This window comes from Oryctolagus cuniculus, chromosome 6 (genome assembly GCF_051225735.1).
Source record: "Oryctolagus cuniculus isolate XC-2025 breed Fujian yellow rabbit chromosome 6, ASM5122573v1, whole genome shotgun sequence".
Taxonomy (NCBI): Eukaryota; Metazoa; Chordata; class Mammalia; order Lagomorpha; family Leporidae; genus Oryctolagus; species Oryctolagus cuniculus.
In genome coordinates this window covers 138880503-138902508 of record NC_142872.1, presented here as the reverse complement: position 1 = coordinate 138902508, position 22006 = coordinate 138880503, and the positions used below count along the sequence as shown (strand labels likewise).

Sequence of the window (22006 nt, the reverse complement as noted above, 5' to 3'; positions counted from 1 at the left end):
ATTACAAATCAACTTAATAATATGCTTATATAATATAAATATTTTCACATTATATAGCTTCATTTTTTAGAAAACTTTTATTTATTAAATATAAATTTCCAAAGTACAACTTATGGATTACAGCAGCTTTTCTCCCCCATGACGTCCCTCTCACCCACAAACCATCCCATCTCCTACTCCCTCTCCCATCCCATTCACATCAAGATTCATTTCAATTATCTTTATACACAGAAGATCACTTTAGTGTATACTATGTAAATATTTCAACAGATTGCACCCACACAGACATAAAAAGTATAAAATACTCCAACCTTATTTAGACAAAGCCATAATCAAAGTGGAAGTTCTCTCCTCCCTTCAGAGAAAGGTACTTCCTTATTTAATGGCCTTCTTTCCACTGGAATCTCAGAGAGATCTTTCATTTAGTTCATTTATTTTGCCACAGTGTCTTGGCTTTCCATGCCTGCGAAACTCTCATGGGCTTTTTAGCCATATCCAAATGCCTTAAGGGCTGATTCTGAGGCCAGAGTGCAGTTTAGGGTAGCTACGTTTTTTGAACCAAAGTGATTTCAGTGTCTCAGTAATTTATTTCCAAGTTCTCAATACAGAAATATACCAATATTTCTCTTTATTAAGCAACTGTGTCTAAACAGCTTAGGAATTTATGTTCTAATAATTTAGCATTAAGGAACTTCTCAAAGCTTAAAATCAGACTGGATGTCATCACATCATTTTTTGATTCAGAGTGAAATGATGTAGTGCTTACTTTTTGTCACAGTGACCACTAGAAAATTCAGCATCACAAAGAAATGTCATTGAAAGAAAAATAGTGGTCTAATGTTAAAACTGCAAACTACTTCTTAGTTGTCACTAATTTCCTTTCAAAATTTTGAAATTCCTTTCAAGAATTTAAAGTACAATGTAATACTTTTATGTCGACGGTCTAGTTTGGGAATTTTAATTTTAGATAGTAAGGAATGAAGGACAAAATTGAAAAATGAAGAATGGATGTTGACACATTTTTTTGTTGTTTTATTTTGTATTTTAGTAAGACCTGTTGCATGACCCACGTACTACTTCTTTCATTGTCAGAGTCCAGACAGCCTTGTAATATTTATAATTACACTATAAAACATCAACAAATCTCCCTAGGCTCTGCATTTTGCCTGTATCTAAACTAGAATGCCTATCCAAGAGTATCCCTTCATTACTGTTCTCAGAAATACCTCCTATGTATTTATGTAGCAGACAGTGGCTAGACATTGGATGTAGGAGATGAAAGGCTAAGTTATAATCCTTTCTGCCAAGAGTTTACAGTCTTCAGCTGTATCTTAGTGACTCAAAAGTTGCTGCCTATCTTCTAGCCCTTTAAAACCCCTTTGTATGCCTCTCTGCTGTCCTATAAGTTTCCATATAGGAGTCTCTGGGATTGAGTACCTCTTCTCCCAATACAGCTTGTTGCTAATATGTTTAGAAGGCCATAGATGATGTCCCAAGTATTTGTGTTCCTGTCTCCCATGTAGGAGAACTAGATGGAATTCCTGGATCCCCATTTTAGCCTGCCAAGGCACCTACCATTGAGGCCATTTGGGGAATGAACCAGCAAATAGATCTCTTTCCCTTTATGTCTCTTCCTTTCTCTCTGTCACTGTGCCTTTCAAATAAAGAAACAAATAAATAAAACTTGAAAAATAAAAAGGAAAGTAAAATATTTATTCTCACTGTAACCTTTAAAATACAATGAATAACTTTAGTGTAGCTCAGAAATCAATGTATATAACTCTGATCTGTGCTAACAGAGGCTCAGAATGTGATGCAATCATTTCCTGTTTCTCTGGTTTTGTACATTATGATCTGCAACTCACCTATTAGTTTGTGGGGAGATGAAGAGATGATGAGAAGATGGCAGATAATGGACCATGTCTTTCCTAACAATCATAATGAGGTATATTGCAATACCTGCTAGAGCTGTAATAAAAAATTTCAACCACTCGTAGTATCTCAAATTCTTGCTTATGGATAATTTATTTTTAAGTTAAGAGAATCTATAGCCTACTTCTGAACTGTTGATAATATTTATACAACTATTTTTATTTAAGAATAATATGTAAAGAGATTTTTTGAATTTTATAGTTGGGAAAAAACCTGAGAGGTCTTCTCCAGGTTACTCCCCAGTCCCCAACACCTTGTTCAGTTTCAGAATTCAGATACTTAGATTTGCCCAACACTTATTAATATATTTAATAATATTAAGTGCCTTGTGGGTTATTCTTACATATTTTCATTTCCTTAATGAGAGAATAAAAGATATTGACTGGTAACAACTACAGGAATAGATGAAATACAATTTTATACCAAAAAGTGCTTTGTAAATGCAAATGCCCTATTCCAATATTAATGTTTAATATTCTTTTAAAAATTTATTAAAAGATTTATAAACTTGATTGCTTTGGATAATTTATAACATCATGTATCATGAAGTCAAGCTCATGTGTGTGTTCAGAACTTTTTTTACTCTGAGGTAGATTTGCTATTAACTATTTAAACCTCAATTTCAAGTGGCTTATTTATGTATGGCAGCTATTCTTTTTTTCCCCCTTAGGATTTATTTATTTATTTGAAAGGCAGAGTTAGAAAGAGAGAAGGAGAGAGAGAGAGAGAGAGAGAGAGAGAGAGAGAATATATATTTTCCATTCATTGGCTCACTCCTCAGGTGGCCACAATGTCCAGGACTGTGCAAGGTCAAAGCCAGGAGCCAGGAGCTTCTTCTGGGTCTCCCAAGTGGGTGCACAGACCGGGGACTTGCGCCATCTTCTGCTGCTTTCCCTAGTGCTTTACCAGGGAGCTGTATGCTGCCCATATGGGATGCTGGCACTGCAGGACACAGCTTATTAACCTGCTGCACCAAAGTGCTTGTCCCCCATGGTAGCTATTCTTAAACACAGATTTATGGTCATTTGGGAAAATCATTTTTTTTCTTTTCTGCAATTAATGGTTTACCAAAATGTCATGATAACAAGCTTTGGAAAATTAGAGACAAATAAGAGTTATCTTCTTCTGTTAGTTCACTTACATCTAATGGAAATGTGGAGGAATATGGAAGAGGAAGTGGAATAGCAGTGGGTACAGTAAGAGCTAATGTGATATTTACCTTACCTTGTTTTAAGACATGCTTATGTGAGCTAGATTTTATGCATATGCCCACATACAAACTTAAAGCCACTACACTAGTGACAAGCATTTGGCACATCAGTTAAAATGCCACTTGGGACACCCACATTCCAATCTGACTACATAGTTTTAGTCATTTGGGACAGTGGTTGAAACACTGTATGGGATATCCGTATGGGTATCTGCATCACATATCAGTGTGCCTATGTTAGAATACCAGCTCTGCTTCCTATTCCTGCTTTCTGCTAATGTGCACCCTGGCAGGCAGCAGGTGATAGCTGAAGCACTTGAGTCCTTGCGACTCTCATGGGAGACCTGGACTGACTTCAGGACTCCTGAGTTTAGCTGGGCCCAGCCTTGGATGTTATGGGCATTTTGAAGTGAACAAATGGATACAAGATCTATCTCTATATGTCTATCTGTCTGCCTTTTAAATAAATTTTAAAAATAATGAAATAATTTAAAAAGTCACACTGGATAGTGGAAAGCGTACTAACCTAAACACTAGCCTTAAATCTTTTCAGACCTTGGCTCCTTCAAATAATTTCATCTTACATATTAATTTACAGGATCATAAATCTAATCAGCTTCTAATCTCTATTCCTATCAGTAATTCTCTTTTTGATGATTATAGCAATAAAAATTATAGCAAACATATCATGAGTTTTTCAGTTACTACTACTTAAAAGGCTTATTATGTTCAATTAAATTTTTCATCTCTAAATATTTGTGTCATAAAAAATTTTTATTATATTTTATCACTTTACTATATTTATATTGTTTTTTTTCGGAATATTGTGTTTCCTTCTAGCCTTTTTTTTATTTTTTGACAGGCAGAGTGGACAGTGAGAGAGAGAGTCAGAAAGGTCTTCCTTTGCCATTGGTTCACCCTCCAATGGCTGCCGTGGCTGGCACACTGTGGCTGGTGCACCGCGCTGATCCGATGGCAGGAGCCATGTACTTATCCTAGTCTCCCATGGGGTGCAGGGCCCAAGGACTTGGGCCATCCTCCACTGCACTCCCTGGCCACAGCAGAGAGCTGGCCTGTAAGAGGGGTAACTGGGACAGAATCCGGCACCCCGACTGGGACTAGAACCTGGTGTGCTGGTGCTGCAAGGCGGAGGATTAGCCTAGTGAGCCGCGGTGCCGGTCAGCCTTTTTTAACAGTAATTTTCTAAGGCATTATTACTAATTTTCTTTAAAGAAAATCATTATCCCAAATGTGTGCTTTTCTCTTACTTTCCAATACAGTTATGGATCTGTATACTACTCACTTATAAAAAATTACTGTGTCTATCTATGATTGAAATTTTATTTAAAAATTCTTAATCAAAACACAGAGTTTGACCTTGTAAATGTCAGATAAAAAGACATAAAATAACTAACTAAAACAAAACACAATAAGAAATGTACAATACAAAGATTTATGTCATAGGCTCTAGTAAAATTGAACATACCAATAAAAATGCAATCTTAGCTATTTTTTAAATACTTTTACTGAATTTAAATTTTGAAATCTTATTAGGTATAGTTCCAAGGATTTTCAAGGATTCTGAGGTGCTGACTACAATTAATTTTGGAGGTGAAGTAAAGGGGCCATTTTATAGTAATCATTTTCCTTTTTCTGAAGCTAGTGTCATAAGTATTTTTACAACTCTTGCTTTTAACTTAGTTAGCTATGCACCTAATAAAGAGCTGTTCTTATAGTAAAAGTTCCATTTACTGAAGTACTTTCCTAGTCCTCTTGTATTTCTTTTTGAACTACCCATTCTTTGGGATTGTCTCCTTTGAAATTGCTCTATTTTCTACATAATGTGTAACATTTTCTAGAAGTATGTGAATACAGGATATAGACCATAAGAAAGATTTATCTTCAGTGCTGGAATTTATTTATTTATTTATTTTTGACAGGCAGAGTTAGTGAGAGAGAGAGACAGAGAGAAAGGTCTTCCTTTTCCATTGGTTCACTCCCCAAATGGCCTCCACAGCCTGTGTACTGCGCAGATCCGAAGCCAGGAGCCAGGTGCTTCCTCCTGGTCTCCCATGCGGGTGTAGGGCCGAAGCACTAGGGCCATCATCCACTGCTTTCCCAAGCCACAGCAGCGAGCTGGAGTGGAAGAGGAGCAACCGAGACAGAATCCGGCACCCCAACCGGGACTAGAACCCAGGGTGCCGGTGCCACAGGTGGAGGATTAGCCAAGTGAGCCACGGCAGCAGCCAGTGCTGGAATTTAAACTGAAGTGAAATAGATTATTGGAGGTTTTACTTGAAATCATGTACAATATACCAAATTTGATGAAATTAATATGGTAGCAGTTGGCTTAAATATTGAATGAGATAATATATGATTTTCAGCATGCCAAATAGATGCCTAGGAACAATTTCTAGAATGGTCATAACCAACAGTGCAGGACGACAGTAAATACAAGCTAAAATACAAAAGTATGTGAATGCTGAATTGGATTATGCTTCCATTTGGCAAAGTTTTGTTTCTGTTGACACTATCTGTGGAAAAGAATAACATTCATTTTGTAAGTTAGTTGAAATGGACAATACAAAATAAGACTATGGTGTTGGGCCAGGTGTTGTGGCACAGTGGGTTAAGTCACGTGGGAGGCTCGCATACCATATCAGAGTCCCTGGGATCTAGTTGTACCTCTACTTTCCATTCAGCTTCCTGCCATTATACCTGAGAAGCAACAGATGTTGTCCTAAGTATTTGGGCTCCTGCCACCCATGTGGGAGACCCAGATTGAATTCCTGGCTCCTAGCTTTAGGCTGGCCCAGCCCCAGCAGTTGTGGGGATATGGGAGTAAACCAGTAAGGTGATGATCAATCTCTCTCTCTCTCTCTCTCTCTCTCTCTCAAATAAATAAATAACTCTCAGGAAAAAAAGACTATGGTGTTTTATTTATTCTGTTTTGTGCAAAAGTTTCAGGATGAGTTAAAAATGCCCTCAAATATTAACATTTTATCAATAACGTTTTGAAATTAAGATTATTTATCACTCACTATGAATAAATATTATTGACAGATAATTTCTATAACTTACAAATCAGTAAGTTGATATTATCATTTTTACTACCAGCTTAAAACGAGTAGTTAAATATTTGAGAGAGGAGCTGGCACTGTGGTGTGGTAGGCAGAGCCTCACCTATGGTTCAAGCATCTCATATGGGCGCCGATTCGTGTCCCTGCTCCTCTTCCAATACAGCTCCCTGCTTATGGCTTCGGAAAGCAGTGGAAGATGGCCCAAGTTCTTGGGCCTCTGTACCCTCATGGGAGACCCAGAAGAAGCTCCTGGCTGCTGGCTTCGGATTGGCTCAGCTCTGGCCTTTGTGGCCATTTGGGAAATGAACCAGAATATGGAAGACCTCTCTCTCTCTCTCTCTCTCTCTCTCTCTCTCTCTCTAACTCTGCCTTTCAAATAAATAAATAAATCTTTAAAAAAAAGAGTTAAACATTATTTATAAGCATATATTGTTTATATTTCTCCCTCTGTCTGTCTCTAACTCTACCTCTCAAATAAATAAATCTTTAAATATATTTGAGAATGACAGAGACAAAGAGAAACAGTGACAGAAAATAATAGTATAAATAAGAAGTAATTAGAAACCCACAAGGAGTGAATCCAAAACCAAGTGGAAAAATGGCTCTATTGAAGAAGGTCAATTGTTTTGCTTTTAAAGAAATGAAGGGAGAATGCATTTGAATAAGAAAAGAATTTGCATGTGTTTCAAAAACATCTGTCAACATTGTGAAGCTTTCATTTTTTAATTTTTTAAAGATTTATTTTATTTGAAAGTTAGAATTGCAGAGAGGCGCAGAGAGAGAGAGAGAGAGAGAGAGAGAGATCTTCCATCTGTTGGTTCACTCCCCAAATGGCCGCAATAGCCGGAGCTGCACCAATCCAAAGTAGGAGCCAGGAGCTTCTTCCAGCTGCCCTGCTGCTGAGGGTTCTGCATTCTCCTCATTGCCCTTGGGGTACAACCCTGGATGCCAACAGGATACCACTGGTGACCTGCTCTGTTGAATCTGAGGATGGGAGTTACTGTCCTACCTAGCTACCTTTAAAAGTATTGCAGCAGGAGTGGATAGTTATTTGTAGCCTTACAAATTCACTGTCTCATGGAGGATGAAATATGAAAACACAGGCACAGAAGGGCAAGTGAATATTGAGGCAAGGTTTTCACTAAAGAAATAATGAAGAGAGTATATCTAAAGACCAGGAGGGCATCTCAGAAAAGAACTGAGAGCTCACTCTGCATTCTTACTGGAGTTTTATGGATTTGGGTATGGGCTCTCTCCCTTGTCCCTCTTTGGATTGTCTCACTGGGCGGGAGTGGGGAGGCTTTCTGGATGTGGGATTTCTAAAATTCCTCCTAGAGCTTCTTAATAGCCCCGTTGGTGAAGGGCAGATGAGTCTCTCTTATCTGCCTCCAGGCTGAGGGCTGGGACCCACCCAACCAGGTTATTGAATGGTGGTAAGGCTTTTGATGTGTAATGCTGGTTCCTTACTACTTTTCTTCCCTGATTCAACCACACAAAAGACTCACCCAACAACCTTATTGAAGAGCACTGCTTTAGTAAGTAATTGCATCTGCATTTTTCCTCATTCTTCCACACAGAAATCCCAGGGTTTTTTTTGGACCCTCAGAAAGCATGGGTTCATATCTATATGATATGATGGTTTTATGCTATCAAACTAAAGATGTGCTCACTTATTTTAGAATGTTCTGTATAATTGAATAATATAATAATGTGAAAGATTTGATTTAGCTGGGAAGGGCAGATGTCTATTTAGTGTTGACAAATTGTAGCCCTTATAGCTTGTTTTGCAAATGAATATTTTCCTAGAAATTATATCTATCTATCTATCTATCTATCTATCTATATAGAGTGACACTTACATAGTTGTAATTTTTCTTTAAGCATGACTCAAACATTAAAACAGTTCATAAAATTTGAACAGTGAATTTGTTCAAGACACCTATTTTCTTTTTATTTATTTATTTTTTAATTAATTAATTAATTTATTTATTTTGACAGGCAGAGTGGACAGTGAGAGTGAGAGAGACAGAGAGAAAGGTCTTCCTTTGCCCTTGATTCACCCTCCAATGGCCACTGCAGCCGGTGCGCTGAAGCTGGCACACTGCGCTGATCCGATGGCAGGAGCCAGGTACTTATCCTGGTCTCCCATGGGGTGCAGGGCCCAAGCACTTGGGCCATCCTCCACTGCACTCCCTGGCCACAGCAGAGAGCTGGCCTGGAAGAGGGGCAACCAGGACAGAATCTGGTGCCCCAGATCCGGTGTGCCAGCACCTCTAGGCGGAGGATTAGCCTGTTGAGCCACGGCGCCGGCACCTATTTTCTGATTATCAACTTTTGTCACCGGAGAAAAGAGTCATGGAAGCTGTGGGGTTCTTGTTTTCATGCAAGAAAGAATTCAGGCATGGGCTAAAGAGTGAAGTGATAAGTTTTTTTATTGGGGATAGGGCATCTATCAGAATTGAAGGGATAGAGAGTGCCCAGCCACTTGGACTGGGAGAGAGCAAAGTTACATAGTTGAATGGAGAGAATACACCTTGGGCAAGCCAGGCAGATGGCTCAGCAATGAGCAGAGTACTGATGGCACCATCTTTGTTTAGACTCCTCCCCAGATTTGCTGGCGCTGGGCATAGTAGAGGGGCTTCCCTTAGGGAGTCTGTGAAATTTTTTATTGCCCCATGTTATCAGGTCAGGTAACCCATTTGGTCCTGAGGAGAGAGAATTCTCCTGGGAGCTTTCCATGGGGGAAGGGCTTGGAGCACCTGGAAAGTTAAAGGCTATCAAGGTCTGGGCAGGACTTTGAAATGCAGATGCTGGACTGCTGTAGATCTCAGTTTCCTTTGGCCCTTCTTGCACACATAGGCTAATTTCTGACTTCCTACCTAACAGTTTGATTCTGCTGAAAATATTTCTTACTATACTGATTATATGTTTTAGTCTAAAATATATTCAAGTGTAGCTGTTATTCTGTATAGAGATACTTACAGATGCCCACGTTTCTTTTGGATTTCCTTCAGTAGTGCACAAGAAATTAATGGCTTTCACCACAGAAATTAGTAATTAGAAATATTTGACATTTTAATAGTTTGGCTCATGTTTAAAGAAACATTTAACTCCTCATTTAAAATGCTTTTCTCCATGGCATAGATGTTATAGAGAAGTGAAGTTTCTATATTTTTATTCTAAGTCCTTGCCTTGCATAAAAAGGATTTCTTAGTGCTGGCACATACAAAGTAAATTTTATTTAAAAGGTGAGAAAACACACACACACACACACACACAAATACACATGAGCATGTGATCCCCATACAGAGAAATACCTATCATGAGTGGGCAGTAGGCCTGTTGTAGGCTAGGTGCAATCTAAAGTCTCTATTTCAGGCTCTTGTCTCTTACCTGGAGAAGCATTCTAAGTACAGGCATAAAGCTAAAATTGAAAGAAACTAAACTAAAAAAAAAAAATGTTGCTGACCAGGTAAATGGCATGTGACCCAGTGTGGATGTTACCATCTTGGGGGGGGGTATCCCCGTTGCCCAACTTTTGGTAAAGATGGAAGTCCCATTGATGGCCATCACCCTGGCAACCACATGATTTTATTTGGGGCAGAAACTCCACCCTTTGCAGCAGGAAGAAGAGTTTAAATGCTATGTTTGTAGTTCTGCCTTCCTAACACTAAATGTAGTTACTGGGCAGCAGAATCTGCTTTAGCAGGTGATACCAGAAATCAGCAAATGCTAAGTTTCACTAGCATGCTCTATCTAAATCAAAAACAAGAAAAAGATTAGTCACATCAAATCCTGTAAAAATAAAAGCCTATGTTCCAGCTTTCCATATAATATAAATTAGCATTAAAAACACATTACAAACAACCTGGAAACATTCATAAATCAGCAAACATTAACAAACTGGCCCACATTTTCCCCATTCTATGTTCCAAACCCATTAATGCTAGCAGTGTTAGCTTGTGGCCCTAATCTAGCTAGTACCTTATCCCACATCAGGCCCAGGAGGAGAAGAGGGTAAGGAAGGAAAAACAGAGAGAGCACCCCAGCACCTCCCCTAGTCATGGTTCTCCAGCAGATGGGAGAGATAACAACACCTCCCAGAACCTCCTTTTAAGAAATAGAGAAGTCATCTGTGAGTTTTATGGTATCTCCATAAAGTTCCATATGGAGTCTACTCAACATATTTACATGGTGAATTCCGCCTTCAGGTCCCAAATGAACCCCTGCAACTATGAAAATTAGAAACAATAAAGACAACATTTGCATTTTAGTTGACCTTCTTGAGCTTTGAACATTGAAAGAAGAGAGACTGGTAACAGAAATTTTCAGGATTTAGAAACCATGTATTGCTGAGTCAGAAACCAGTTGAATTCCACTTACCACACTGCCATTTCTGGAGTGAATTTCTACTGGCTGGCTCACCAATTTATTATGGGCTAGGTAGGGTTGAATGTCTCTATTCCAGGCCATTGCCTTTTACCTAGAGAGGTATTCTAAGTACAGGCACAAATATGACATACAGGGTGATAAAAGTTTATTTAAAAGGTGTGGGTGTAGAAAACACACACAGGTGGTCATTGTTCAGGTATGGAGTGGACTGGGAGGGGAAAGATATGTGAGATAGAGAGAGAGAGAGAGAGGTGTATTTCAGTACCCTACCATGTCCAAGTCCATGGGAAGAGCAAACTCCTTCCCATTACCAGCCTCGTATGTGGTTGGAAAGGGGAATGATTCAGCTCCCGACCCTAATCTGGCTACCTGCCTTATCCCATACCAGGCCCAGAAGCAGAAGAGGGTAAGGAAAGAAAAACAGAGAGAACACCCCAGCACCAGCACCAGTCACGGTTCTCCAGCTGAAGAGAGAGAGAGAACATTTGCTAGCACTTCCTTTTATTTTTTATTTATTTATTTTATTTTTTTTTTTATTTTTGACAGGCAGAGTGGACAGTGAGAGAGAGAGAGAGACAGAGAGAAAGGTCTTCCTTTTGCCGTTGGTTCACCCTCCAATAGCCGCCACGGCCGGCGCACTGCGGCCGGCGCATCACGCAGATCCGAAGCCAGAAGCCAGGTGCTTTTCCTGGTCTCCCATGCGGGCCTAGCACTTCCTTTTAAAAGATAGTGAAGTTATCTGGGAGTTTTATAGTATTTCTCTATAATTCCATGTGGAGCCTACTAAACTATTTACATGGTGAATTCCCCTTCATGTCCCAGATGAAACAGGGACATCCTGGGAAAGGGAGCATTTTGATTGATAAGAAGGAGAATTGAATTACACATGGGTGGAGCTTGCAGATACCTCCACTTCACTGATCCTACCAAACTGCCTGCCTAGCATATATCAATGACACATCCTTTAGGCATAGAATAGACGTAGAAATTTTTTTTGACAGGCAGAGTGGACGGTGAGAGAGAGACAGAGAGAAAGGTCTTCCTTTGCCATTGGTTCACCCTCCAATGGCCGCTGTGGCCGGTGCACTGCGCTGATCTGAAGCCAGGAGCCAGGTGCTTCTCCTGGTCTCTCATGCAGGTGCAGGGCCCAAGGACTTGGGCCATCTTCCACTGCACTCCCGGGCCACAGCAGAGAGCTGGACTGGAAGAGGAGCAACTGGGATGGAATCCGGCACCCTGACTGGGACTAGAAGCCGGTGTGCCGGTGCCACAGGAGGAAAATTAGCCTATTGAGCCGCAGTGCTGGCTGACTTAGAAAATTTTCTAAGTCAGATGACAACCAGGGACCATGGACCCAAATGCCATGCATGTTTTTAAATCACACGTAAGCCAATCATAGGCAAAATATTACTTTCCTATGTGCCCGAGAAGAATCCTTTTCTAACTTTCTTTTTTGTGTATATTATTCCTCTCTTAATGCTTCCAGTTAAACTTAACCCCCAAATCATTCATTGTAGGAAATGTTCTATGTGTGGTATGGGCTTGCGGTGGACAAAGAGAAGAAAATATTTAATTAGGAGTTGAGGAATGGTCAAGAGCTCCATGTGTAATCTAAAATTAGATTGAGTCAATAATATGTAGGTAAAATGAAGAAAATAGGAGTTTTTGGGACAGTGGACATTGTGAGAAAGGCCATAGGTAAGAGAAAATATAAATTAAAGCTAATAATATTTGGCCTAAAGATTATATATCGTGAAGATGATGTGGAAGGCTGTAAAAGTTTGAAAATAAAAACCATATAAATGGGCCGGTGCTGCGGCTCACTGTGGCTCCCCCATTTGCGGAGGAACGACACCGGACCCTGCGCTGTTCTTTTTGCCCATCCCTTCCCGGGATAGCTGCCGTTCCCTCACTCACGGAGGAACGATGCCATCCCGGGTTAGCTGTTGGCCCCCCTGCCTCCGCGGAGGAGCAGCACACTGCCGGCCGGCTCTCTCAGGGGTTGCTCAGATGTTCCTGGTGCATGTTGTCTCTCTCCTCCTTTATAGTCCTCTTCCACCAATCCATGCTCTGCTGCCCACATGCCGAGCACGCTGCTCTCCTCCAATCAGGAGCAGGATCAGCTCCTGCAGTTTATTAGTTGAACTGGTGAGGCAGCAGTGTAGAAGTTGTTTACTGTCTCTCAGCGCCATATTGTGGGAGATCAGATGCATAGAATTAGTCTTAGTTCCAGTAATTTAGTCTAGTCTCAGTTGCTCCCCACAGCTCACTAGGCTAATCCTCCGCCTTGCAGCGCCGGCACTCTGGGTTCTAGTCCCTGTCGGGGCGCCAGATTCTGTCCCGGTTGCCCCTCTTCCAGGCCAGCTCTCTGCTGTGGCCCGGGAGTACAGTGGAGGATGGCCCAAGTGCTTGGGCCCTGCACCCACATGGGAGACCAGGAGAAGCGCCTGGCTCCTGCCTTCGGATCAGCTCGGTGTGCCGGCCTCAGCGCTCAGGCCACGGCCGTCATTGGAGGGTGAACCAACGGCAAAGGAAGACCTTTCTCTCTGTCTCTCTCTCTCACTGTCCACTCTGCCTGTCAAAAAACAAAACAAAACAAAACATATAAATGGGCAAAAATAAGTTCTCCCTATCAGTACTTTGATATGTTATGAGAGTGTAATTTTTTTTGGCAGGCGAAGTTAGACAGAGAGAGAGAGAGAGAGAGAGAAAGGTCTTCCTTCTGTTGGTTAACTCCCCAAATGGTTGCACAGCTGTGCCAATCCGAAGCCAGGAGCCAGGTCCTTCCTTTTGGTCTCCCATGTGGGTGCAGGACCCAAGTATTTGGGCCATCCTCCACTGCACTCCCTGGCCATGGCAGAGAGCTGGCCTGGAAGAGGGACATCTGGGACAGAATCTGGTGCCCCAACCGGGACTAGAACCCGGTGTGCCAGCACCGCAAGGCGGAGGATTAGCCTATTGAGCTGCGGCGCTGGCCAAGTTCAATATAATTTCTACACTTAAAATAGATCATTTTTATGATTTTTAAAAATCATTTAAAAGTATAAAGTTCAGTTTTAAGTCCTGGGCTGTACAAAAACAGGCAGAGGGACAAATTTTCCCTGTAGGACATAGTTAGCCAAATTTTGGCCTCAATATTTTAGTTGTTGTCTTTTTTTTTTTTTTTTTTTTTTTTTTTTTTTTTTTTTTTGTAGAGTTAGACAATGAGAGAGAGAGACAGAGAGAAAGGTCTTCCTTCCCTTGGTTCACCCCCCAAATGGCCACCACAGCCAGAGCTACACTGATTCGAAGCCAGAAGCCAGCTGCTTCTTCCCAGTCTCCCATGCGGGTGCAGGGTCCCAAGCACTTGGGACATCCTCTGCTGCCTTCCCAGGCCACAGCAGAGAGCTGGACTGGAAGAGGAGCAATTGGGACTAGAACCTGGCACCCATATGGGATGCCGACGCCACAGGTGGAGGATTAACCAAGTGAGCCACTGTGCTGGCCCGTCTTTTTTTTTTTTTTTTTTTTTTTTAAATACTTTTATTTATTTACCTGAGAGGCATAGTTATTGACACAGAGAGGGTCTTCCATTTGTTGATTCACTCCCCAAATGACTGCAAAGGCCAGAGCTGAGAAGATGTGAAGCAGGGAGCCAGGAGCCTCTTCTGGGTCTCACACATGGGTGCAGAGGCCCAAGCATTTGGGCCATCTTCCACTAGTTTCCCAGGCCATCAGCAGGGAGCTGGAATACAAGTGGAGCAATTGGAGCTCGAACCAACACCCATATGGGATGCTGGCACCTCAAGCAGATGGTTAACCCACTGGACCACAGTGTCAGCCCCTAAGTTGTTTTCTTAGTTGACTCCTTTTCTGAAATTACATTTACTTTTATGAGACTGACAGGCTGCCTACTGCACTAAGGAGGCAGGTAGCACTTACTTTTAAAGTGGCCTCTACATTATTCCAAAAATATATTTTTACAGCACAGATGTGATCATATAATTACCCTGTGTGCCAAGCTGGAGGTGAATAGTAACTGTTCAGGAACAGGCTGGGTGAGAGTATAGACCTAAGTACCTCTGCAAAGAGAAGGCAAGGAAAGCGATAGAGATGTAAGATAGTGTGAAGGTTGTAGAGATAGTCAGCCACTGGAAATGAAGTCCATGAATGTCCCTAAGTGAAAGATTTATTTACTATTGTAAATTATCTAAAGAAGTGCAGCCTATTAATATATATTGCTAACAGTATGTTTTATTCCTTTGTTCAACTTTAGCCTTGGATCAACTGTGCAGTTCTCTTGTGATGAAGATTATGTTCTACAGGGTGCAAAGAGCATCACCTGCCAACGGATAGCTGAAGTTTTTGCTGCTTGGAGTGACCACAGACCTGTATGTAAAGGTAAAGAAAAGTTTCAAAATAAGAATATTTTGTAATAAGTACAATTTAATACTTTAACTTTTGTTTTATTGAATATATATTGCAATCTCAGAGTCTTTATTTTAAGGAAACATTTAGCTCAAGTTTTAATGATATTTATTAATGATCTGTAATCTGTTATGTCGTGTGTTGTATTTCTAATGAATTTCCAGTTCAGTGATCCTGTAATAGACTGAAGCATAAAGAATATAATTTAGGCTACTGGACACTTTGCTGACATTTTTTAAGATCACAATTGCCCTCTCCATATAAGCATTGATATGAATATTTTAACCGTAATTGTACCTCCGCTTATAGGTCTGACTTTTTAATTGCTTTTTTTCCAGTTATAGTAAAGTGGTAATAATGGAGATAGAGCCTGGGTTTTTTGGTTAGTTTACTTAACTGGAGACAAAACAAGGAGTTTTCTGGCTTACCTTTTACCAGTAATTGCAGATAATATAGGAGCCTACATCAAAAGCTAATGGAAATGAAATTAAGAGATAAATTTATTTTGGTACAAAAATTTTTGAAATCCATCAAGTAAAAAAGTTTATGGAAAATGTTTATTATGAAAACACTGTGCATAGATTTCAAATATTTTTACACCAAAATAAACATATTTTAATTCCATTTCCACTAACTTTTTTTTGGAAGCAGTTTTTTTAGGGGGATCATTTTTAATAATATGACCAGAAACATTGCACGAAGAAGGTGCACGTACACTTCATTGGTTAACTGGGAAGAGTCTGTAAGGTGGACAAAAGCAGTAAAGAAAAGGGAATTCCAGGAAGAAGTAACAGTATTGCCAAGGTAGAGATATACAGCTGCATAGTATGAGCAAGAAACCAAGCAAAAGGACCCATGGAAACATTTATTTTGATATTACAGGTCCATTTATCTGCTAGGACTAAGTATAATGTGTTTCCAATTCCTGCCATACCACTTGACTTACTACTTACCGTCTGTTCCTCAGCTCTCTTGTTTTTCCCCAGAAACCCTTTATTTATAGTATACAAACTTGATATAGTTCATAAATAGAATTTAAGGAACATAGTGATTCGTTACACTCTATCCACCCTCCTACCCTTCTTCTTCCTTCCTCTCCTATTTGCATTTTTATTTTTTACTAAGTATCATTGCATATAGGTGTGTATGCAGTGTTTATAGACTTGCCATAAGTGGAATCCAATTATTATGTTTCTAATCATAATTTAAAATTGTCCAATTTTAGTCTTGTAGGAACTGGTAAAATTATCTGTTTACCTATCATCTATTTTTTGTATTATCTGTTTTACTGATTATATACATATTAATTTGTGTATAATGCAAAAATGACAGAAGACAAAACTGACTTGACTCAGGATAATTTTAAATGTTATGAAGGGGAAGTGAAATTTTGTATAACTACTTGGGAGAGAAAAGAAAGGGTGAGACAGAACCAATTTTGGGTAACTTTCGATGATTTAAATAGTTTAAATTCATTAAAAATATTTATTCCATCTGATTTGTTAGTTAAATTTCAAGAAACAGTTCACAATGCAAAACAACATGCAGTTATATGGTACAATGACTACACACAGTATCAATATCATCATATTCAGGTATTAAAAAATTTTAAGTCAATATGATTAGACACAAAAACAAAGATTTTCAAGAACCCTTTGACGGAGGTCAGACTAGTTCTCAACAGCAAGAACTTAGTAATGCTGCCAGTAGAAGTAAAAGCTACTTTTCAAATTTAAATGCCTGTCACTGACTTGTGACACATTATACAAATAACTATGGGCCCCCTGTGACAAGGTATGAATAACTATAATTCAGTGGTATTATACTTTTCCTTGGCTTCTATATTATTATACTCTTTTTCTGCCTTCTGCCTTCTGCCTCTTTGCCATCTGATCCAATTGTTCATTTACCTCTCCTCTTTAGGTTTGACTACTAACCGTGAAAACTGATCTTCCTGCCCCTTCAATTGTCCTATCTCCTAGTCCCACCACCTTTCTTCCAGTGAAATACTTACATATAAATTAAACAACATTTTTTCTCTGAATTTCATAAAATTGAATTGGAAAATGAACATTTTATCCTAATCTACTGTTATGCCTGATTGTTTGTTGTGATAGTAGTCTCTCCTTTCCTTTCCCTTCGCTTCCTTCCCTCCTTCACTCCTTCCTTCCCTCCTTTCCTCCCTCCCTCCTGTCCCTCTATCTTTTCTTCTAACCTTCCTTCACTCCCTCCCTTCCTTGCTTTCTTCCTTCCTTCTTTCCTTCCTTCCTTCCAACAATAGCATTTCTGTGTTTTTCACTGTTTCAGTATTTAAGATTCCTCTATCATTTCTCTCTCAGGGAACATTTTCACTGACACCATAACCTGAAGTTTTTCTCACAGAAAGTGTGAAGTCAGGGGAATAGATAAAGGGTAGATCTGAGAGTTCCTGTAAAGGGAAGAATAAATATTATTTCACAACCTGCTAGATATAGAAGGAGAAAGTTACAGGAAGTCAAAATCTGCTAAGTATATCAGACTAAATCTTATTTTGTTGTTGTTAATAAGTATGAATAAGCCGGCGCCTCGGCTCACTAGGCTAATCCTCTGCTGTGCAGTGCCTGCACACCGGGTTCTAGTCCAGATTCTGTCCAGGTTGCCCCTCTTCCAGGCCAGCCCTCTGCTGTGGCCAGGGAGTGCAGTGGAAGATGGCCCAAGTAGTTGGGCCCTGCACCCCATGGGAGACCAGGAGAAGCTGGCCACGGCAGCCATTGGAGGGTGAACCAACGGCAAAGGAAGACCTTTCTCTCTGTCTCTCTCTCTCACTGTCCACTCTGCCTGTCCAAAAAAAAAAAAAAAAAATGAATAAACTGAAAAATAGAATTAAATGAGACGACATTCACATTTATGATATTGTCATCATTGGTACCATTTTTAAGTTCTTACTGTGTGCCAGGTGCTATGCTAACTGTTGCATACACTTTGCCCCATTAAATCCTCAAAACAAACTAATAGAGGCACTATTATCTGCATTTTATGAATTAAATGCATAAGGCATAAAACTCAAATGGGTGAAAAATTTCAAAGCCCTTAAAAGAATTAGAGGACAGAAGCCAGATTTCAGAGTATTAAACAAGGAATAGAAAATGAAAACAAATGCAAGGAACAGATCTTTTCCACTCAGTTGGCAGTGGCAACTCAGAGTAAGAAGAGAAAATTCCCAAGTTCAAGTAATCTTTCCTGTCACGTGTAGATGTTCGTTCATTACTGTCCTCATTCATAAGACTAACAAAATGACATGTAATGCAATAATGGTAAAGATAAATAGTGAAATATGGATGATAAGAAAATAAGGTAAAATAGTTACATGATCTCAGATTTAAAATGATATACAAATGTGTAAATGATTTTTAAAATGGTTTGTCTATTAAATATTGTGAGATAGTTTAAACAAAAGAATAGAAAATAAAGGTACTAAAGAAACAAGTAAAATTTTTCATATTTTTGAGGCATTTCCTTTATAAAGTGGATGTTTTATCTTTTATAAGGATTGCTTTCTTTTTTTCTTTCTTTTTAGGAATTATTTATTTATTTGAAAGAGTTACAGAGGGGGAGGGGGAGGGGAGGGGAGGGGGAGGGGGAGGGAGAGGGAGGTAACGGGTGCTTTTCCATCTGCTGGTTCAGTGCCCAGGTGGTCCTAATAGCCAAGGCTGAGCCAGGCTGAAGCCAGGAACCAAGAGATTCATCTGGATCTCCCAAATGGGTGGCAGGGGCCTAAATACTTGGGTAATCATCTGCAGCTCTTCCTAGGCCATGAGCACGGAGCTGCATTGGAAATGCAGCAGCTGGGACATGGACCAGAGGCCATATTGGATGCTCTCATCTCAGGCGTGACTTTACCTGCTATATCACAATGTGCCCCAAGGGGTTACTTCCCTCAATGACCTGTCAATGAATAGAACAATAATCTGTATGAGACTGATTTCACATAATATACTCCATTTAAGTTGAAATTAAGGCTGTAAAGGGCAATACAGTGATCATAATACCTTCAAAATGGTACGTACGTCCCACGTATCCCAAGTGTCCTACCTCAGTGTTACATAAATTAGAAGTGTGCATTTTGTGGTAACAAAGAATTCAAAAAAATGATAATGGTTCAAGAGATTAATACTAATATGGAAACCAAATCTCAAAAAAGGAGTTACAGGCAGACAGTGGAATATATGGTCTATATAAAGTAAGACTAAGACTAAAAACCATGTTTTTTTTTTTAACTCAAGACTCTCATTTTGATAAAAAGGATGAATCATATTTATGATTATAAATTGCAGAAATAATGTTTCATTATTTTGTTACTTTAGATAAATCTTGTGGGACAGGAGCAGCTCTGTAACTGACTTAAATCTCAGGAAATATTTCTTCAGTACTAATGCATGATTGTTTTTCATAGATATGATGAAGGATACTGGTGTCATATGTATGTATATATAATTTACATATATGTAAATAAATTCAGCAGTCATTATCTGGGTGGTATAAAAAGTGCTTGTTCAAGATATTATTTCATCTAAATTCATATCTTTTTACAGGTACTATTCAGGAATATATAGCTTTATTTTCTCATTGTATTCAAGGCACATATGTGTATGGTTTAGAAAGTACATTTTGCTGCTAGACATTTCTGGTTATGGTGCTGAAAACAGTAATGGAAGAAGTATGGTGAAATAGTAATTGAAGTTTGAAATGAGTATCCACTGTGAGTCTGAACAAAGAACAGTTCCCATGTCTCATGGGTGCTTGGACAGAATAATTATGCTTTTTTTCGACAGAGCAGAATAAATAGCAGTATCAGTGCACTGCACCTTTGAGAGATTATTAAAATAGCTGCTGTCTATGTATTACGTGTTTGAGCAATCAAGAAATAGTGATTTTAAAGGGACCAAAAGTTCACACAGATTGCAAATTATTAATTAAAATAAAAAGCAAATCAGTAATTAATATTAATGGATTTTACACAGACTCAGGCAATAATTCTTATTCCCTTAATGGGATATATATATATATATATATATATATATATATAACATCAGCCACTTTATAGTTAGGGAAACAATTATCCCTTTTTTGGCTATGCAAGTAACTGGAACATATACAAATAAGCAATCTTGGGTCTTGAATGTCGTATAAAATGTTCATTTTAGATAAAGAAGAAAAAATTTTGTTTGGAAATCCTTAATTTTATTAACTTGGAAACATCTAAGAGTGTCAATCAGTATTTATTTGGATAGCTCCAAATAACTGATTTTTCTCTGTAAAGGCATCACTAATTGGAGTAATAGATAAAGTGAATAAAGGCAGATTAGAAAAGGAGACAACTATCTGAGAAAATACTGGAAAGTGAAGTAAAAGTCATAGAATAACCTTTACATAGAATAACCTTGATTAATCATTAAATTTTTATTCACTTACTACTTTTTAAAAATTCATTAACACTTAGGAATATCAGTAGGTATGTTAGATTAATTACTATATGGAGTGGACAGGTTCAAATGTTATTTATTTTATTTAAAGATTTATTTATTGGGGCTGGTGCTAAAGCCACCTCCTCTGGCACTGGAGTCCCATACAGGCACCAATTCAAGTCCCAGCTGCTCTTCTGATCCAGCTCCCTGCTAATGCTCATGGGAAAGCAATGGAAGATGGCTCAAGTATTTGGGACCCTGGGCCCATGTAAGAGATCCAGAAGAAGCTCCTGGCTCCTGGTTTTCGATTGGCCCAGCTCCAGCCATTGCAGTCTTCTAGGGAGTGAACCAGCAGATGGAAGATGTCTCTCTCTCTCTCTCTCTGCCTTTCAAAAATTCAATAAATCTAAAGATTCTTATATGTACAAGACAGATGGAACCCTCTGCAAAGTTCAGATGAGGACAATTATTTTATGTTTAGAGATGACCTATCATTGAGATAAAGGAAGTAGCTTGGCAGAACTTGGAAATTACTTTGTGTATTGGCAGAAGAATTCAGGTGTGGAAGTTACTCCAAACAAAGAAAATGTGTCTTGAGCCGATCTGCAATGTGAATCAGAATATCTTGGGACTGAGTTGGAGAATAATGGACATTTCAATTATTGGTTAAATGAAAGGCTGTTGAATGAGATAAGATTAGAAAGCTAGTGTGTATGTCTTCCTTTGAAATGTTTCTGGAAGTATCTTTAAATTTCTATATTAATTGCTGCCATTCTACATTTGCAAACACTGCAACAGTCTTATCATTTGAACTGTATCTTATCCTAAGATCACTGTTGGATGGCCAGCGCTGTGGCTCAATAGGCTAATCCTCCGCCTATGGCGCCAGTACACCGGGTTCTAGTCCCGGTCGGCGCGCTGGATTCTGTCCCGGTTGCCCCTCTTCCAGTCCATCTCTCTGCTGTGGCCCGGGAGTGCAGTGGAGGATGGCTCAAGTCCTTGGGCCCTGCACCCGCGTGGGAGACCAGGAGAGGCACCTGGCTCCTGGCTTCGGATCAGTGCGATGTGCCGGTTGCAGCGCGCCGGCCACAGTGGCCATTGGAGGGTGAACCAACTGAAGGAAGACCTTTCTCTCTGTCTCTCTCTCTCTCTCACTGTCCACTCTGCCTGTCAAAAAAATTTTTAAAAATGAAAAAAAAAAAAAAAGATCACTGTTGGACTAATCCCATTCAGACCTCTGTTTGATTACATCAAAATAATATTTGAAAACACTGTATATATTTTTAATTTTATACTATAGTCCAGCAAAATGAAATAATCTAGAATATCAATTTAGGGATCAGCTATGCTAGTTCTAAACTATAATCTATTTTATAGTCTATCCTCTTTATAGTAAAACAGATTTTAATAAAAACAGATTTTATCTGTTAAAAAGGTGTTACAGTGTACAAGTACCTATATCACAGGGAGTTAATTTTCATTAGGAAGGAATGAGATAATTCATATGAAAACACTTAGTCTTCAGCCCAAAATATAATAAA

The 22006-nt window shown here is 39.3% G+C and overlaps 1 protein-coding gene across 3 annotated transcripts in view; it reads left to right on the top strand.

Annotated features, from left to right (window-relative positions):
- Nucleotides 1-22006, top strand: part of CSMD3 (CUB and Sushi multiple domains 3) — a 1281859-nt gene that overhangs the window by 547754 nt on the left and 712099 nt on the right. For all 3 annotated transcript variants that reach the window (XM_051844770.3, XM_051844772.3, XM_051844771.3), the window contains one exon: nucleotides 14870-14994. In XM_051844770.3, the coding sequence (XP_051700730.2) occupies nucleotides 14870-14994 (125 nt within the window). The remainder of the gene's footprint in view (nucleotides 1-14869; nucleotides 14995-22006) is intronic.